The following is a 15,669-nucleotide window of genomic DNA, read 5'->3' on the forward strand; positions in this document are numbered from 1 at the left end:
AAGACATTTAGCGTCCCAGCCTCCACTGCACTCTGTGGCAATGAATTCCACAGGCCCACCACTCTCTGGCTGAAGAAATGTTTCCACATTTCTGTTCTGAATTTACCCCCTCTAATTCTAAGGCTGTGTCCACGGGTCCTAGTCTCCTCACCTAATGGAAACAATTTCCTAGTGTCCACCCTCTCCAAGCCATGTATTATCTTGTAAGTTTCTATTAGATCTCCCCTTAATCTTCTAAACTCCAATGAATACAATCCCAGGATCCTCAGCCGTTCCTCATATGTTAGACCTACCATTCCAAGGATCATCCGTGTGAATCTCCGCTGGACATGCTCCAGTGCCAGTATGTCCTTCCTGAGGTGTGGGGACCAAAACTGGACACAGTACTCCAAATGGGGCCTAACCAGAGCTTTATAAAGTCTCAGTAGCACAACAGTGCTTCTATATTCCAACCCTCTTGAGATAATTGACAACATTGCATTTGCTTTCTTAATCACGGACTCAACCTGCATGTTTACCTTTAGAGAATCCTCAACTAGCACTCCCAGATCCCTCTGTACTTTGGCTTTACAAACTTTCTCACCGTTTAGAAAGTAGTCCATGCTTCCATTCTTTTTTCCAAAGTGCAAGACCTCGCATTTGCTCACATTGAATTCCATCAGCCATTCCCTGGACCACTCCTCCAAACTGTCTAGTTCCTTCTGCAGCCTCCCCACTTCCTCAGTACTACCTGCCTGTCCACCTAACTTTGTATCATCAGCAAACTTCGCTAGAATGCCCCCAGTTCCCTCATCCAGATCATTAATATATGCTGCGGCCCCAACACTGAACCTGCGGGACACCGCTTGTCACCGGCTGCCATTCTGAAAAAGAACCTTTTATCCCATCTCTCTGCCTTCTGTCAGACAGCCAATCCTCAATCCATACTAGTAGCTCACCTCGAACACCATGGGCCCTCACCTTACTCAACAGCCTCCCTTGTGGCACCTTCTCAAAGGCCTTTTGGAAGTCGAGGTAGACCACATCCACTGGGTTTCCCCAGTCTAACCTACTTGTCACTTCTTCAAAGAACTCCAACAGGTTTGTCAGGTATGACCTCCCCTTACTAAATCCATGTTGACTTGTTCTAATCCGACCCTGCTCTTCCAAGAATTTAGAAACCTCATCCTTAATGATGGATTCTAGAATTTTACCAACAACCGAGGTTAGGCTAATAGGCCTATAATTTTCCATCTTTTGTCTTGATCCTTTCTTGAACAAGGGGGTTACAACAGCAATCTTCCAATCATCCGGGACTTTCCCTGACTCCAGTGACTTTTGAAAGATCTCAACCAACGCCTCCGCTATTTCCTCAGCCACCTCCCTCAGAACTCTAGGATGTAACCCATCAGGGCCAGGAGATTTATCAATTTTAAGACCTTTTAGCTTTTCTAGCACTTTCTCTTTTGTAATGGCAAACATACTCAACTCAGCCCCCTGACTCCCTTTAATTGTTGGGATATTGCTCATGTCTTCCACTGTGAAGACTGACGCAAAGTACTTATTAAGTTCTCCTGCTATTTCCTTATCTCCCATCACTAGGCTTCCAGCATCAGTTTGAAGTGGCCCAATGTCTACTCTTGCCTGTCGTTTGTTTCTTATGTATTGAAAGAAACTTTTACTATCATTTCTAATATTACTGGCTAGTCTACCTTCATATTTGATCTTCTCATACTTTTAAACTACAAGTACAGTCCCAGAGTTCTTGATTGCTTAAATGACAAGCCCTTTATCCCTAGGATCAATCTTGGAATCCTCCTCTGGACTCCCTCCAAGGCCAGCTCATCCTTAGACATGGAGCCAAAACTGCTCACAAAATTCCAAATGCAAGCAGAATGACTTTGTGTTAATCTGAAGAGAATCATGAACTGGGGCTCCTAAATCACCTTTTGCTTTACATTTCCAAAGCTTTTCCCATTTAGAATATAGTGTGTACCTCTCTCCCTCCTACCAAAGTACGCAAACCTTACACTTTAAAACATTGTATTCCATCTGCCACTTCTTTGCCCAGTCGTCAAGCATGTGCAAGTCCTTCAGCAGCCTCACCGTTTCCTAACTGTTCCTTCCCCTATCTTTGTATCATCTGCAAATTTGGCAACAATGCCCTCAATTTCTTTGTCCAGATGGTTAATGTATAATGTGAATAGTTGTGGTCCTAATACAGACCTTTGCATAACTCCACTAGTCACTGGCTGCCATCCTGAATAAGACCCCTTTGCCCCCACTCTCTGCCTTCTGCTAGTCAGCCAATCCTCTATCCATGCCACTACCTTAGCCCTAACACCATGGGCTTTTTTATCTTATTTAGCAGCCTCCTGTGTGCACCTTGTCAAAGACCTTATGAAAATCCAATTGGGCCCCATTCACTGGCTGTCATTTGCCTAACTTGCTTGTAACCCCTTAACGAATTCCAGCAGATTTTTCAGGAATGAGCTCCTTTGACAAGGCCATGCTGACTCATCCCCATATTACTGTGCCCCTCCAAGTACTTCTCAATCTCAAGGAGAATAGAATATGAATACAGTCTAACAAAATTATAAAGATGATTCTAAAACCTCATGTAAAAAGGAAACATTTGGCTAAAACAAATATGGCTCCACTCAGGCAGAGTAAGAAGGATTTCAAGTAGGGAATACAAAAATTGCGGAGAAGCTGAATGATTACTTTGAACCTCTTTTTACTGAGGAATATGCAAATAAAGTCCCAGCAGTAGAGATCCAAGTGATCTGGGAGAATGAGTAATTGAAGAAAATTAGTATCGCTGAGAAGATTATACTGCAGAAGTTAATGGTGCTGAAAAATGATGAATTCCCAGGAACCAACAGTTTTCTTCTGGTAGTCTTGTTAGAGATACCTATTAAGTTTGTAGATGCTTTGGTAGTTACCCTACAAATTCCATAGATTCTAGCATGATTCCTGTGGATTGGAAGACAGCAAATGTCGCTCCACTATTTAAGATGGTGCAATGAGAGAGAAAACAGCCTTGTACCAATTGTAGGGAAAATGCGGAAATTCAGTATGAAAGATGGGTGGAAGAGACATCTGGTTGATAATGATTTGATTGGGTATAATTAGCATAGATTTGCAAAAAAAATGAAGATGTGTTAAATAAAATTGATAAAGGAGGGCCATTGGACATAGTATAGTTAAATTTTCAGAAGGCGTTTGATAAAGACCCCCACAGGAGATAGATTAAAGCACTTGGGGTAATAGATTATGTACTGGCATAGATTAATTGGATTACAGACAGTAGGAGAGAATGTTTTCTGCTGTTGCAAAAGAAGATCTGCTTCTGTAAAGTCAGTAATGCAAGGATTTCAAAATAATGCTGACCATTGATATAAAATGGGGGAGATATACTAACTCCTGAAGTTGGTGCAGAGTAAGTACATTGAATCTTTGTGATTCCTCTCATACCTTGAGGAAGATAGTTTCTCAATTGTTTTGGTGAGCATGTTTGGACTGCATAGTTTCTAAAAGAAATGTTGTCTTTCAAGGATAATATTTTGAAACCACTTTATGCATCCTTAAATGTAGTTTTGTGAAGTATATACAGAATGGGAACTGCAGATATGCAGATCTTTTTAAAAAGTTGATTATCTTATCAGTTGAGTTTCTTTTGTTTTAGGTAACGGATAGTGGCCGACCTCCACTAAGCTCTTCAACATTTATAAAGATTAAAATTATTGAAGAAAGTGTTTATCCCCCAGCTATTCTTCCGCTTGAAATTCATATAACTACTGTTGAAGATGAGTACGCTGGTGGTGTTATTGGAAAGATTCATGCAACAGATCAAGATGTTTATGATACACTCGCATATAGTCTTGCATCAGACATGGGAAACTCCTTTGCAGTTTCCAGTACTGATGGTAAAATGATCGCGCACAAACTTTTAGATGTTGGACTATATGTCCTGAATGTCACTGTAACTGATGGTCGTTTCACAACTGCTGCTGATGTGTCTGTTCATGTTAAACAAGTAACCGAAAATCAGGTCAACCATTCTATTGCCATTCAGTTTGCAAATATTACACCTGAAGAGTTTATAGGAGACTATTGGCGGAACTTTCAAAGAGCATTGCGAAATATTCTTGGTGTTCGAAGGCATGATATTCAAGTTATTAGCTTGCAGCCTTCTGAAGCACCTTCAGATTTGGATGTTCTCCTTACAGTCAATAAAGCAAGCAATTATTTCCATATGCCTGAAGTTCTTTTCCACAAGCTGAATGCCTCAGTGTTAGGCATTGAAGAAATGATGGGTGTGCAAATACTGAAAGTCATTCACAAACTTTGTGCTGGCCTGGACTGCCCTTTGAAGTATTGTGAAGAGAAGATAACTATAGACACAAATGCCATGTCCACGTACAGCACTGCTAGGCTAAGTTTTGTAACTCCACGGTACCACAGAACCCCTACATGCTTGTGTGAAGGTAAGGAGCATACTATAAATCAGCTAACTCTGTAATTCTGATTGATGGGACCAATAGCATGGTCATATCTTAAACATGTTGAAAATATAATGTTTTGGTGCTATCAGACCAGTTTTTTTCATAAAGTTATCAGTTACTGTTAAAAAGTTGAAAGGCATTTTTAATATCCCAGATTATAGTATACTTGACACATCTTTTTAAACAAGTTTCCATCATGTCACCTGAGCAAGTTACAAATTAACAAAGTAAGTATGTTCAAAGAAAAGGGGAATTTCTTTTTCAGTGGAAAAATCTTGCAGTGTCTAATTGTTGTGATTAATAAGTTTAAGGTGAGTATTGCAATATCATTGTACCAATGGCATTGTAGAAAAATGCTTATGCACTTTATTTTAAATTGAATAATGTATATTTGGTTTTTTTCTAGGCAGCAAATGCCATACAGTACATAAGCTCTGTGAAGGTAATGATTGCTCTTCTGACACTGAATGTGTACCTGATGCAAAAGAAGAAAAATATAATTGTTTGTGCCAAAATGCCAAAAATGGTCAATGTTCTGGTAAGGATTTTCCACAAATTCAAAATATTTCTAACACGTTCCTTTGTTATAATAGGCATTTTTGTCACAAAGGTTTTTGCATTGTAATTGCTACATTTACTTAATGCTTTCTGGTATTGTGACTGGGTCTGTGTTTTTGCCTTGCATTTTCAGGTGGTGCTTCTCTGTCATTCAATGGTAATAGTTATGTGAAATATCGCCTCATGGAGAATGAAAACAAAGAAGAAATGAAACTCTCTTTGCGCTTACGGACTTACCATCCACATTCAGTTGTTATGTATGCTAGAGGAACAGACTACAGTATTCTGGAGGTACATGTTGTCCAAATAATAGGGGGCAAAAATTACTGAGGCTTATTCTTGGGATTTGATTAATTTACTTGAAAAGTTTCAGCTTGTGCTATTTTCAACATTTTTTTATCAGTGGACTGGAAATATATTGATACTGTTACTGTAATCTAAAAGTTTTACATGCCATCTTAAAAAAATGTAATTAAAATAAAGTAAGTCATGTGTTTTTTTTCTGAGAGGATTCATAAAATGAATCTTGAAATTGCATTGCTGGAGATTGCAGGTATTAATTACTGTTCTTTGTATATTTGTATCAAATTTTGTAAACCACTCCACTTTGATCAGGGAAAGCAGTATTTGCTCAGAGTTTGTTGTGTTATTTGAAAGTATCAATTTCTCTTTATGTTAGTGATAGCTTGTTGCCGTTAACTGATTTATATTGTCTCTAATTATGAAATAATTGCCCGACTCTAGGTTGGTTATGATCTTTAAACTGTGAAATTATTTAAATTTGTGGCAGACAGTGCAACTAGTGTGTTATCATCTAAATCCACTTTTTTTGTTTTGTCTTTCAAATTTTTGAAACAAGAAAGAAGTTATTTTGACTTGATGTTCCAAATACTGTTTTGCAGATTAACAATGGAAGACTGCAATACAAATTTGACTGTGGCAGTGGTCCAGGCACTGTTTCTGTACAGAGCATTCAAATCAATGATGGCGAATGGCATTCTGTTTCACTGGCAGTTGATGGCAATTATGCAAGACTGGTTTTAGACAGGGTCCATACAGCTGCAGGCACAGCTCCAGGCACCCTGCGGACACTGAACTTGGACAATTTCTTGTATTTTGGGGGCCATATCCGACAGCCACACACAAAACATGGTAGAAACCCACAGGTTAGTAATGGCTTCAGAGGATGCCTGGAGTCCATTATGCTAAATGGGCAAGAGTTACCTTTGAACAGCAAGCAAAAGGTCCATGCAGTCATGGAGGAATCAGTTGAAATGGCTCCTGGATGTTCTTTAGTTCTGGCAGAAGGCTGCTTGAGCACTCCATGCCTAAACAGTGGCACATGTTCTCCACTACCCAATGGAGGTGAGTCAATCACTTACAAATACAAAAGCAATAGTGATGAAAAGCATGATGCAGAATGTTTTAAATCTGGTATTTGACAACTTTTATCAAAAACTCATTACAGTACAGAAAGAGGTCATTTGTCCAGTCGAGTCCTTTCTCAGTTGCTCTTTTTGGTGGAATATCTATGTGCTATCTAAAATTTTGCCATCTCCATTTATACTAGTCCGTCAAACAATGAAGTCTCAATTTAGCCCAGGGTTTAACTTTCTCATCTTTTGAAGGAGTTTGACCACTATTGCTGAGAGTCTGTTTCACATGATCTATTATTTTGTAAGATGAAAAATGTTCCTCCAGTTCTGCTGATTAATTATAGTTTTAAACTTGTCTCCTCGAATCCAAGTCAAGAAGATCTTATTTGCGTAACCCGGGCCCCTCAATATGGTTTTATGTTCACTGTGTGTTTGGGTTTTTAGGATTTATGAATGTTTCAATTGGCTGTTGTTTATTTTTCAAACTTAAAAGAATTGACATAGAACAAAGTATCTTGCAGTGAGAGGTTGGTTTCACACAAAGATTCTTGACTGTTAATTCTTTTTTAAGAACTGTCTGATTATAGCAGTTACCACCTCAAAAGTTTAAAAATTTTGTTGTGCATGAAGTCTTCTACAGTCAAAATACATAAAAAGGTATGAAACACTGGTTTTAGATCTGATTTTAAATTGGAGTTTTACAACATTTAATTTAAATAGTCACAGAGCAGAATTCCATTTTGTCATCAGTAAATCAATTTTAAGTTTTTCACGCCATATAAAATATGCCAAATTTTAGATTTGCGTGCCAAATAAAACTTGAAATGCTGTCTACAGACTATAGTGTAGCTAAAAGGAAACAAGGAACTTTAATTAATCCCTGAGCATGTTTAAATATAGCAGTACCTCAGATTTCTGGATTGCCCTGCACTCCCTTTTGGGAAGGCGATGATCTAGTGATATCATCACTGGATTGTTAATCCAGAGTCCCAGGAATGCAGGGTGGTTGAATTTGAATTCAGTTTTTTTTAAAATCTGGAATTGGGAGTCTAATGATGACCATGAATCCACTGTCAGTTGTCAGAAAACCTTATCTGGTTCACTAAAGCCATTTAGGGAAGGAAACTGCTGTCCTTGTCTGGTCTGGTCTGGTCTACATGTGACTCCAGACCCATAACAATGTGGTTGACCAACAACTGCCTTCTGGGCAATTAGGAATGGGCAATAAACGTCATCTAGTCAATGATGCTTTCATCCCATGAATGAATTGGGAATAAAAATTAGAATTTTGACCTATAGTTTCACAGAAACACAGAATTGTTATAGTGCAGAAGGCATACAACCCATCATGCCTGCACTGGCACCATGAACACTTTAATTCTTGAATGCCTTAATTGAACCCACCTTTACCATATTTCTAGGCAGTGCACACCATATCTTAACTACTTGCTGTGCACAAATAATAAATTTTCATTTTGTGTTTGCTTCTTTTGCAAAACACTAAGAATCAGATGGCTCAGATTTAAAATCTGATTGAGTAGGAACAGACTTCTTCTATCCATTGAGTCCAGTCACCTCATGATTTTGAAAAAGTCTGTAAGATCTCCTCTCGGCCTTCCCCCTTCAAGGGAAAACCATCCCACTTGAATCTATTCTTATTACTGGTATGTCTCCTCTTCCAGACTGTTCTTGCAAATATCTTTTTGCAGTATCTGCAGTCATATCCTTCAATTGAGTGGTATCCAGAACTCTGAATAGTTGTCTGTTTAAAGACTAATGAGTGTCCAAACTAAGTTCAATGTAACCTCCCTGCTCTTGTGTTCTATGCTGTATGTGCTCACTATTTATCATAACTTTTAATTTGTACGTATACACCAGGTCTGTTTGCTCCGAGCACACCCTTTAGAATAGTGCAGTTTATTTTATACTGATCCTCTGTATTCTTTATAACAAAATGCATCACCTAACATTCCTCCACATTGAACATAATCTGCCACTGATTGACACATTTGAGATGTGGATCAATGTCCTTAAGACATTCTACACTCTTCTCCTCTCAGTTTACAATTCTCCCGAGTTTTGTGTCACCTGCAAACTTTGAAATTGTGTTAAGATGCCAAGACCTAAATCAAAGCAATGACCTAGTGGTATTATCACTGGACTACTAATCCATAGACCCAGGTGATGTTCTGGGGAGTTGGATTTGAATCGTGCCATGGAGTTAAACAAAAATCTGTAATTAAGAGTCTAATGGTGACCATGACACCATTGTCAGTTATTGGGAAATCCCAAAGACTCACTAATGTCCTTTAGGAAAGGAAATCTGCCATCCTTATCAGGTCTGGGCTACAGTTGACTCCAGACCCACAGCAATGTGGTTGACCCCCAACAATTAGGCCAGAGAATAATTGCTTGCACAGCCAGCGATTCCCATGTCCCATGAATGAATTTTCAAAAATGTCAGTTAGAGCAAGGGTCCCAATATTGCTCCAGGGACCCCCACTACTATTTTTTTTCCATTTCAGAAAGTACCCACTAACCATTACTCTGTTTCCTATCCCCGAGCCAATTTTGGGTCCATGTTGCTGCTGTCGAGAGTATGGTGCTGGAAAAGTACAACAACCAAGGAGCAGGAGAATTGACGTATTGGGCTTAAGCCCTGCATCAGTATTATTTCATGACTTAAACTTCCCTCACAAGTTTGTGTGTCACTGTATCACCACATCAACAGCTTTCACCTCATCAACTCACTGTTCGCTCTGAAAACAATATCAGCCACTCTTCTTTCTGAACAAATCCATGCTGACTCTTCCAAATGAATCCACATTTTTCCATGTGAATATTGGTCTATCGCAAATAATTTTTGCTTGAAATTTTCTCACTGAAGTTAAATTGACTGCTCTGTAATTGCTGGGCTGGTCTTGAACGTTTTTTAAACGAGTGCAATTTTTGCAATTTTCCAATCCTGTTGCATCTCCCCTGCATCTCGGGAAGATAAGTTTATCGTCTGTGCCTTTGCATTCCATACCCTCACTACTCTCTGAGTAAAGAAACTACCTCTGACATCTGTCCTATATCTATCACCCTTCAATTTAAAGCTATGCCCCCTCATGCTCACCATCACCATATTTGGAAAAAGGCTCTCCCTGTCCACCCTATCTAACCCTCTGATTATCTTATATGTCTCTATTAAGTCACCTCTCAACCTTCTTCTTTCTAAAGAAAACAGTCTCCGGTCCCTCAGCCTTTCCTCGTAAGACCTTCCCTTCATACCAGGCAACAACCTAGTAAATCTCCTCTGCACCCTTTCCAAAACTTCCACATCTTTCTTATAATGTGGTGACCAGAACTGTACACAATACTCAAGTGTGGCCGCACCAGAGTTTTGTACAGCTGCAGCATAACCTCATGGTTCCGGAACTCGATCCCTCTATGAATAAAAGCTAAAACACTGTATTGCCTTCTTAACAACCCTGTCAACCTGGGTGGCAACTTTCAAGGATCTGTGTACATGGACAACGAGATCTCTCTGCTCATCTACACTACCAAGAATCTTACCATTAGCCCAGTACTTTGCATTCTGGTTACTCCGAACAAAGTGAATCACCTCACACTTATCCGCATTAAACTCCATTTGCCACCTCTCAGCCCAACTCTGCAGCTTATCTGTGTCTCTCTGTAACCTACTACATCCTTCATCACTATCCACAACTCCACCAACCTTAGTGCCATCTGCAAATTTACTAACCCACCCTTCTATGCCCTCATCCAGGTCATTTATAAAAATGATGAATAGCAGTGGACCCAACACCAACCTTTGCGGTACACCACTAGTAACTGGACTCCAGGATGAACATTTCCCATCAACCACCACCCTCTGTCGTCTTTCAGCAAGCCAATTACTGATCCAAATTGCTAGATCTCCCACAATCCCATTCCTCCGCATTTTGTACAATAGCTACTGTGGGGAACCTTATCGAGCGCCTTGCTGAAATCCATGTACACCACATCAACTGGTTTACTCTCAGCTACCTGTTTTGTCACCTTCTCAAAGAACTCTAAGGGCACGACCTACCCTTCACAAAACCGTGTTGACTATCCCTAATCAAATTATTCTTTTCTAGATGATTATAAATCCTATCTCTTATAACCTTTTCCAGCACTTTACCAACAACTGAAGTGAGGCTCACTGGTCTATAATTACCCGGGTTGTCTCTACTCCCCTTCTTGAACAGGGGAACCACATTTGCTATCCTCCAGTCTTCTGGCACTATTCCTGTAGACAATGACGATTTAAAGATCAATGCCAAAGGCTCGGCAATTTCCTCCCTGGCTTCCCAGAGGATCCTAGGATAAATCCCATCTGGCCCAGGGTACTTACCTATTTTCACACTCTTCAGGATTTCTAATACCTCTTCCTTGTGAACCTCAATCACACCTAGCCTAGTAGCCTGTATCTCAGTATTCTCCTCGACAACATTGTCGTTTTCTGGAGTGAATACTGTCGAAAAATATTCATTAGTACTTCCCCTATCTCCTCTGACTCCACACACAACTTCCCACTACTATCCTTGATTGGCCCTAATCTTACTCTCGTCATTCTTTTATTCCTTAAATACCTATAGCAAGCCTTAGGGTTTACCCTGATCCTATCCGCCAACAGCTTCTCATGTCTCCTCCTAGCTCTTCTGAGCTCTCTCTTTCGGTCTTTCCTGGCTACTTTGTAACCCTCAAGCGCCCTAACTGAGCCCCATCTCATCCTAACATAAGCCTTCTTCCTCTTGACCAGAGATTCCACTTCCTCCGTAAACCATGGCTCCCGCGCTCTACAGCTTCCTCCCTGCCTGACAGGTACATACTTATCTAGGACACACCTAATTTTACCTGAAGTGATAGAATACTCAAAAGTTCATTTACTTGTGTGGCCAGATGTTTAGGTGGTAGAGATCGATAACTATCTCAGTATGATTGCTGATTAAAAGAAAAAGCACGCCATGCTATTGAATTTATTCGTTTTCCGTGCATGTATATTCTAAATACTGCATTTCTTGTTTTGCAATTTCACTATTGATTTTTAAAAATTCCTTAATTGTCTTTAGCCGCTCAATTTTGTCTTTTTTTTTATTTTTGCAGGTTACTTTTGTAAATGTACTTCTCTGTTCAGTGGTATTCATTGTGAGATTGCCGTTAGCCCTTGTGCCTCTAACCCATGCCTGTATGGTGGTACTTGCATTCCAATGAATGATGATTATATCTGTCAATGTAGAGGACAGTATAAAGGACTAAGGTTAGTTTTTTTTGACACATGCTGGACAGAATTTTAATTAACTTACATAAAATATCATCAGAAACAATAAAAATTTGTCCATCTTTTCCTACATTTGCTGACGTGCACTAAGTTTGAAATACATTTCTGATATTTAAAGCATATATTTTTCACATTTTAAACAATTATGTCTGTGTTACTTTAAAGATGGTGCAATTATAACAGAATTTTAGGGGTTGTTTGAATACGGTAAAGCTTTCACGTATTCAGGACTGGATTTTACAGCCCTCTGCCGGTGTGTTTGAAAACAGTTGGGGAGCGTGAAAAATAATAATTGGCCTTCCCACCACTTTCCTGTCCATTTTGTGGCCTATTGAGAGCCACCTGGACTGTAGCTCCACCTCAGCCTCTTTTAAATGCAGCAGGCAATTTTGGAGTAAAAATGTGCATCCAGATCAGCTGTTTTGACTGCAAGGGCTGCTGTCAAACAGGGAAGTGGGGGCTGCTCTTTCCCACTGGAGGAAATTCTACCCATGCTGTCCCAATCCATCCCAACTCTCTTTGACTCAACCCAGCCACATTTGTTAAATTTGTCCTTCATTTAGTGTTGCCTCAAGGAATGCGCAGAGGTCAGTCTCTCTGTTCTTGATTGAACAGTGAGATTGTGATCTGCTCAAGTAATTCTTGTTCACGGAGAATAAATGTCACTTTGATGGCGGCTCAATTTTCAATGCAAAGGAGATCAGCCAAGCGCATAATAGGGAGCTAATCATCCACCAACTGTTTTTATCCCCTACCAAAGTTGTATTTTATCATCTCTGGGTTTCAGTCTGGTCACAATAACTTAAAATTGATCAGTTGCAACATTGAAATAATTCCAATGAAATAAAACAATTTAGTTATTTAATCTGTATTGATTTTTAGGTGTCAGTTGGGCCCATACTGCAAAGATAATCCATGCAAAAATAATGGGAGATGTATCGATAGCCTTGATGGGCCTGTATGCGAGTGTGAGCAAGGTTACCAAGGAAAAAGGTATGTGTTTTGTATAACTGCAGATTTAGATAATTTTAAAAAATATTTTTCTTCCAAGGAATTAAGCTTTTCCTTTGCCTTGTTGTTGCCCTAGATGCCTGGCTGATATAGATGAATGTCATGAAAATCCATGTCTTAATGAAGGAAAGTGTGAAAACACGTATGGGTCCTTTACTTGCAACTGTACCCATGGCTTTGTTGGAAAACTCTGTGATGATACTGTTGTTAACAAATATGTATCAACTCCCTGGAACATTGGGCTCGAAGAAGTCATTGGAATCATAGTCTTTGTTGCTTCCATATTCATCCTGGTTTTAGTTTTTGTCGTCTTTCGTAAGAAGATTTGTAAAAGGAAACAACGTAAAGATACCAGTGAAAAACGGATTGGAGCTACAACTTTTTTGCAAAAGAACTACTTTGACTCTAAAATTAACAAAACCATATATTCAGATATTCCACCTCAGGTGCCTGTTCGTCCAATCTCTTATACCCCTAGTATTCCAAGTGACTCGAGAAATAATCTCGATCGAAATTCTTTCGAAGGGTCTGCTATACCAGAACATCCAGAATTCAGCACATTCAATCCCGACTCTACACACGGCCACCGGAAAACGGTGGCTGTATGTAGTGTTGCTCCAAACCTACCTCCACCGCCTCCATCCAACTCTCCTTCAGACTGTGATTCCATACAAAAGCCTAGTTGGGACTATGATTATGATGGTAAGAATTTTAATATTATCATTATGATTCATTGTTTGTAAATCAGCCATTGCTTTCCCTTTCACTTTGCCTTTCAGCAGTTGCCGCAGCATTCCCAGACAAGATGAGCAGATGCTGTGGAAAGAAAAACAGTCAACAGTTCTGAAGAAGAGTCATATTGGACTGTAACCATTAACTCTGTTTCCTGTCCACAGATGCTGCCAGTCTTGCTGAGTTCCTCCAGCATGTTCTGTGTTTTTCTTTTCAGATTTCTGGCAGTAACAGTAGTTTGCTTTTATCAGGCAAGTAGGTGAACTGCTATCATCCCTTTCTATTTGCAGAATTCTGATAATGCATTTGTATTGCAAGTTTTGGGCTGATGGCAGCTGTTTTAGGCAGTAAATAAGGAATGCAAGCTGAGTGATGCTATCAACAGTAAAGATTGTACAGTATCCATGTGAAATTACTTCAGTGGGCATGTGGATAACGTCATGTTAAGTAGAGTTGGCTTTTCATCATTGATTAAGGTGGCAATATCGGTTGTGACAGAATGCACCCATACAGGACTAAAAATGAGTTTCATGGGTATTTCCCACACATCAGAGAATGGAAAATGGTGCCACCGAGCCAGAAGCCAGTGCCACAGACTGTCATTTGTGTGGCCAGCTGCAAGGCTTTCTTCACTGACAGAGTGGTTATACCTACCCCCAGGGAATTGACATAAGTGCAAGCATATTCCTTCCCCATATTTAATACCCATCTCTAATTGCCCTTGAGAAGGCATTGGTGAGCTGCTGCTTTGAGTTGCTGCCACCATAATGGAAGGAGTTCCAGGATGTTGACCCAGTAAACAGAAGGAACTGCAATACATTTCCAAATCAAGATTGAGAGTACCTTGGAGAGGAACCTACAGATGGGGAGTATTTCCATGTATCTATTGCCTTGTCCTTCTAAGTGGTCGTAGTTTGGAGCATGCTGTCTAAGGAGTCTTGATGCATTTCTCCACTGCTTCTTGTTGATGGTATATGCTGCTGCTTCTACATCCCTATGATGCAGAAAGTAAATGTTTGTGAATATGGTGGCAATCAAGCAGGCGTTTATCCAGACAAGTAGGGAGTATTTCTGACTTGTGCCCTGTAGATGATGGAAAGTTCAAGGAAGTCAGGAGGTGAGACTTTTGCTGGGAGGGTTACCACTAACCAGAAACTGAATTGGACCGGCCTACTGTAACTACAAGAAGCCAGGAGTTCTGTGACTAATAACACTCTTGCTGTTTCGCAAATGCCTGCCCACCAGCTACAACACCATAAGACAGGAGTGTAGTGAAATACTCTTCTCTGGTTGGGTGCAGGTCCAGTAACACTTTAGAAACTGGACACCGTCGAGGAGAAAGCAACCCACTTGATTGGCGTCATGTCTTCCAGCTTCAACATTCACTTTCTCTTCACCCCAGTGCCCTGTGGTAGCAGACTGCACCATGTAGCAAGAGGCTATGCAGCAACTCACCAAGGCTGCTTCCCTTCCAAATCTGCAACCTCTATCATTTGGAAGGATAAGGACAACAGATAGGGAGTGCAACCACCCGCAAGTTCCCCTCCAGAACCATACCGCATTCTGACTTGGAATGATATTTTTTTCTGGCTGTGCGCATTGCTGTCAGGGCCAGCATATATTGCCCATCTAATTGCCACTAATTGTTCTGGATATGCAAACAGAAAATGCTGGAAAAGCTCAGCAGGTCTGGCAGCATCTGTGAAGAGAAATCAGAGTTAACGTTTTGGGTCCAGTGATTCTTCCTCACAACTTTCTTTCTCTCCACAGATGCTGCCAGACCTGCTGAGCTTTTCCAGCAATTTGTTTTTATTTCTGATTTCCAGCACTTGCAGGTTTTTTGGCTTTTATCTAATTGTCATGGATTTGGTTGTTTAGAACACAAAATATTACAGTGCAGTACAGGCCCTTCAGCCCTCAGTGTTGTGCTGACCTGTGAAACCAATCTGAATCCCATCTAACCTACACTATTCCATTATCATCCATATGTCTATCCAATGACCGTCTAAATGCCCTTAAAGTTGGCAAGTCTGCTACTGTTGCAGGCAGTGCTTTCCATGCGTCCACTACTGAGTAGAGAAACTACCTCTGACATCTGTCCTATATCTATCAACCCTCAATTTAAAGCCATGACCCCTCGTGCTAGCCATCACCATCCAAGGAAGAAGGCTCTCACTGTCCACCCACCCTCTCTAAC

At 40.2% G+C, this 15,669-nt stretch overlaps 1 protein-coding gene across 5 annotated transcripts in view; it reads left to right on the plus strand.

The window, feature by feature from the left end:
- Positions 1-15,669, plus strand: part of fat1a (FAT atypical cadherin 1a) — a 204,968-nt gene that overhangs the window by 172,433 nt on the left and 16,866 nt on the right. For all 5 annotated transcript variants that reach the window (XM_043689861.2, XM_043689853.2, XM_087988561.1 and 2 more), the window contains exons 19-25: positions 3,668-4,469; positions 4,894-5,025; positions 5,179-5,336; positions 5,948-6,410; positions 11,555-11,708; positions 12,612-12,722; positions 12,817-13,442. In XM_043689861.2, the coding sequence (XP_043545796.2) occupies positions 3,668-4,469; positions 4,894-5,025; positions 5,179-5,336; positions 5,948-6,410; positions 11,555-11,708; positions 12,612-12,722; positions 12,817-13,442 (2,446 nt within the window). The remainder of the gene's footprint in view (positions 1-3,667; positions 4,470-4,893; positions 5,026-5,178; positions 5,337-5,947; positions 6,411-11,554; positions 11,709-12,611; positions 12,723-12,816; positions 13,443-15,669) is intronic.

This window comes from Chiloscyllium plagiosum, unplaced genomic scaffold (genome assembly GCF_037043375.1).
Source record: "Chiloscyllium plagiosum isolate Xiang-an unplaced genomic scaffold, Cpla_swu_hap1 HiC_scaffold_1, whole genome shotgun sequence".
Classification (NCBI taxonomy): domain Eukaryota; kingdom Metazoa; phylum Chordata; class Chondrichthyes; order Orectolobiformes; family Hemiscylliidae; genus Chiloscyllium; species Chiloscyllium plagiosum.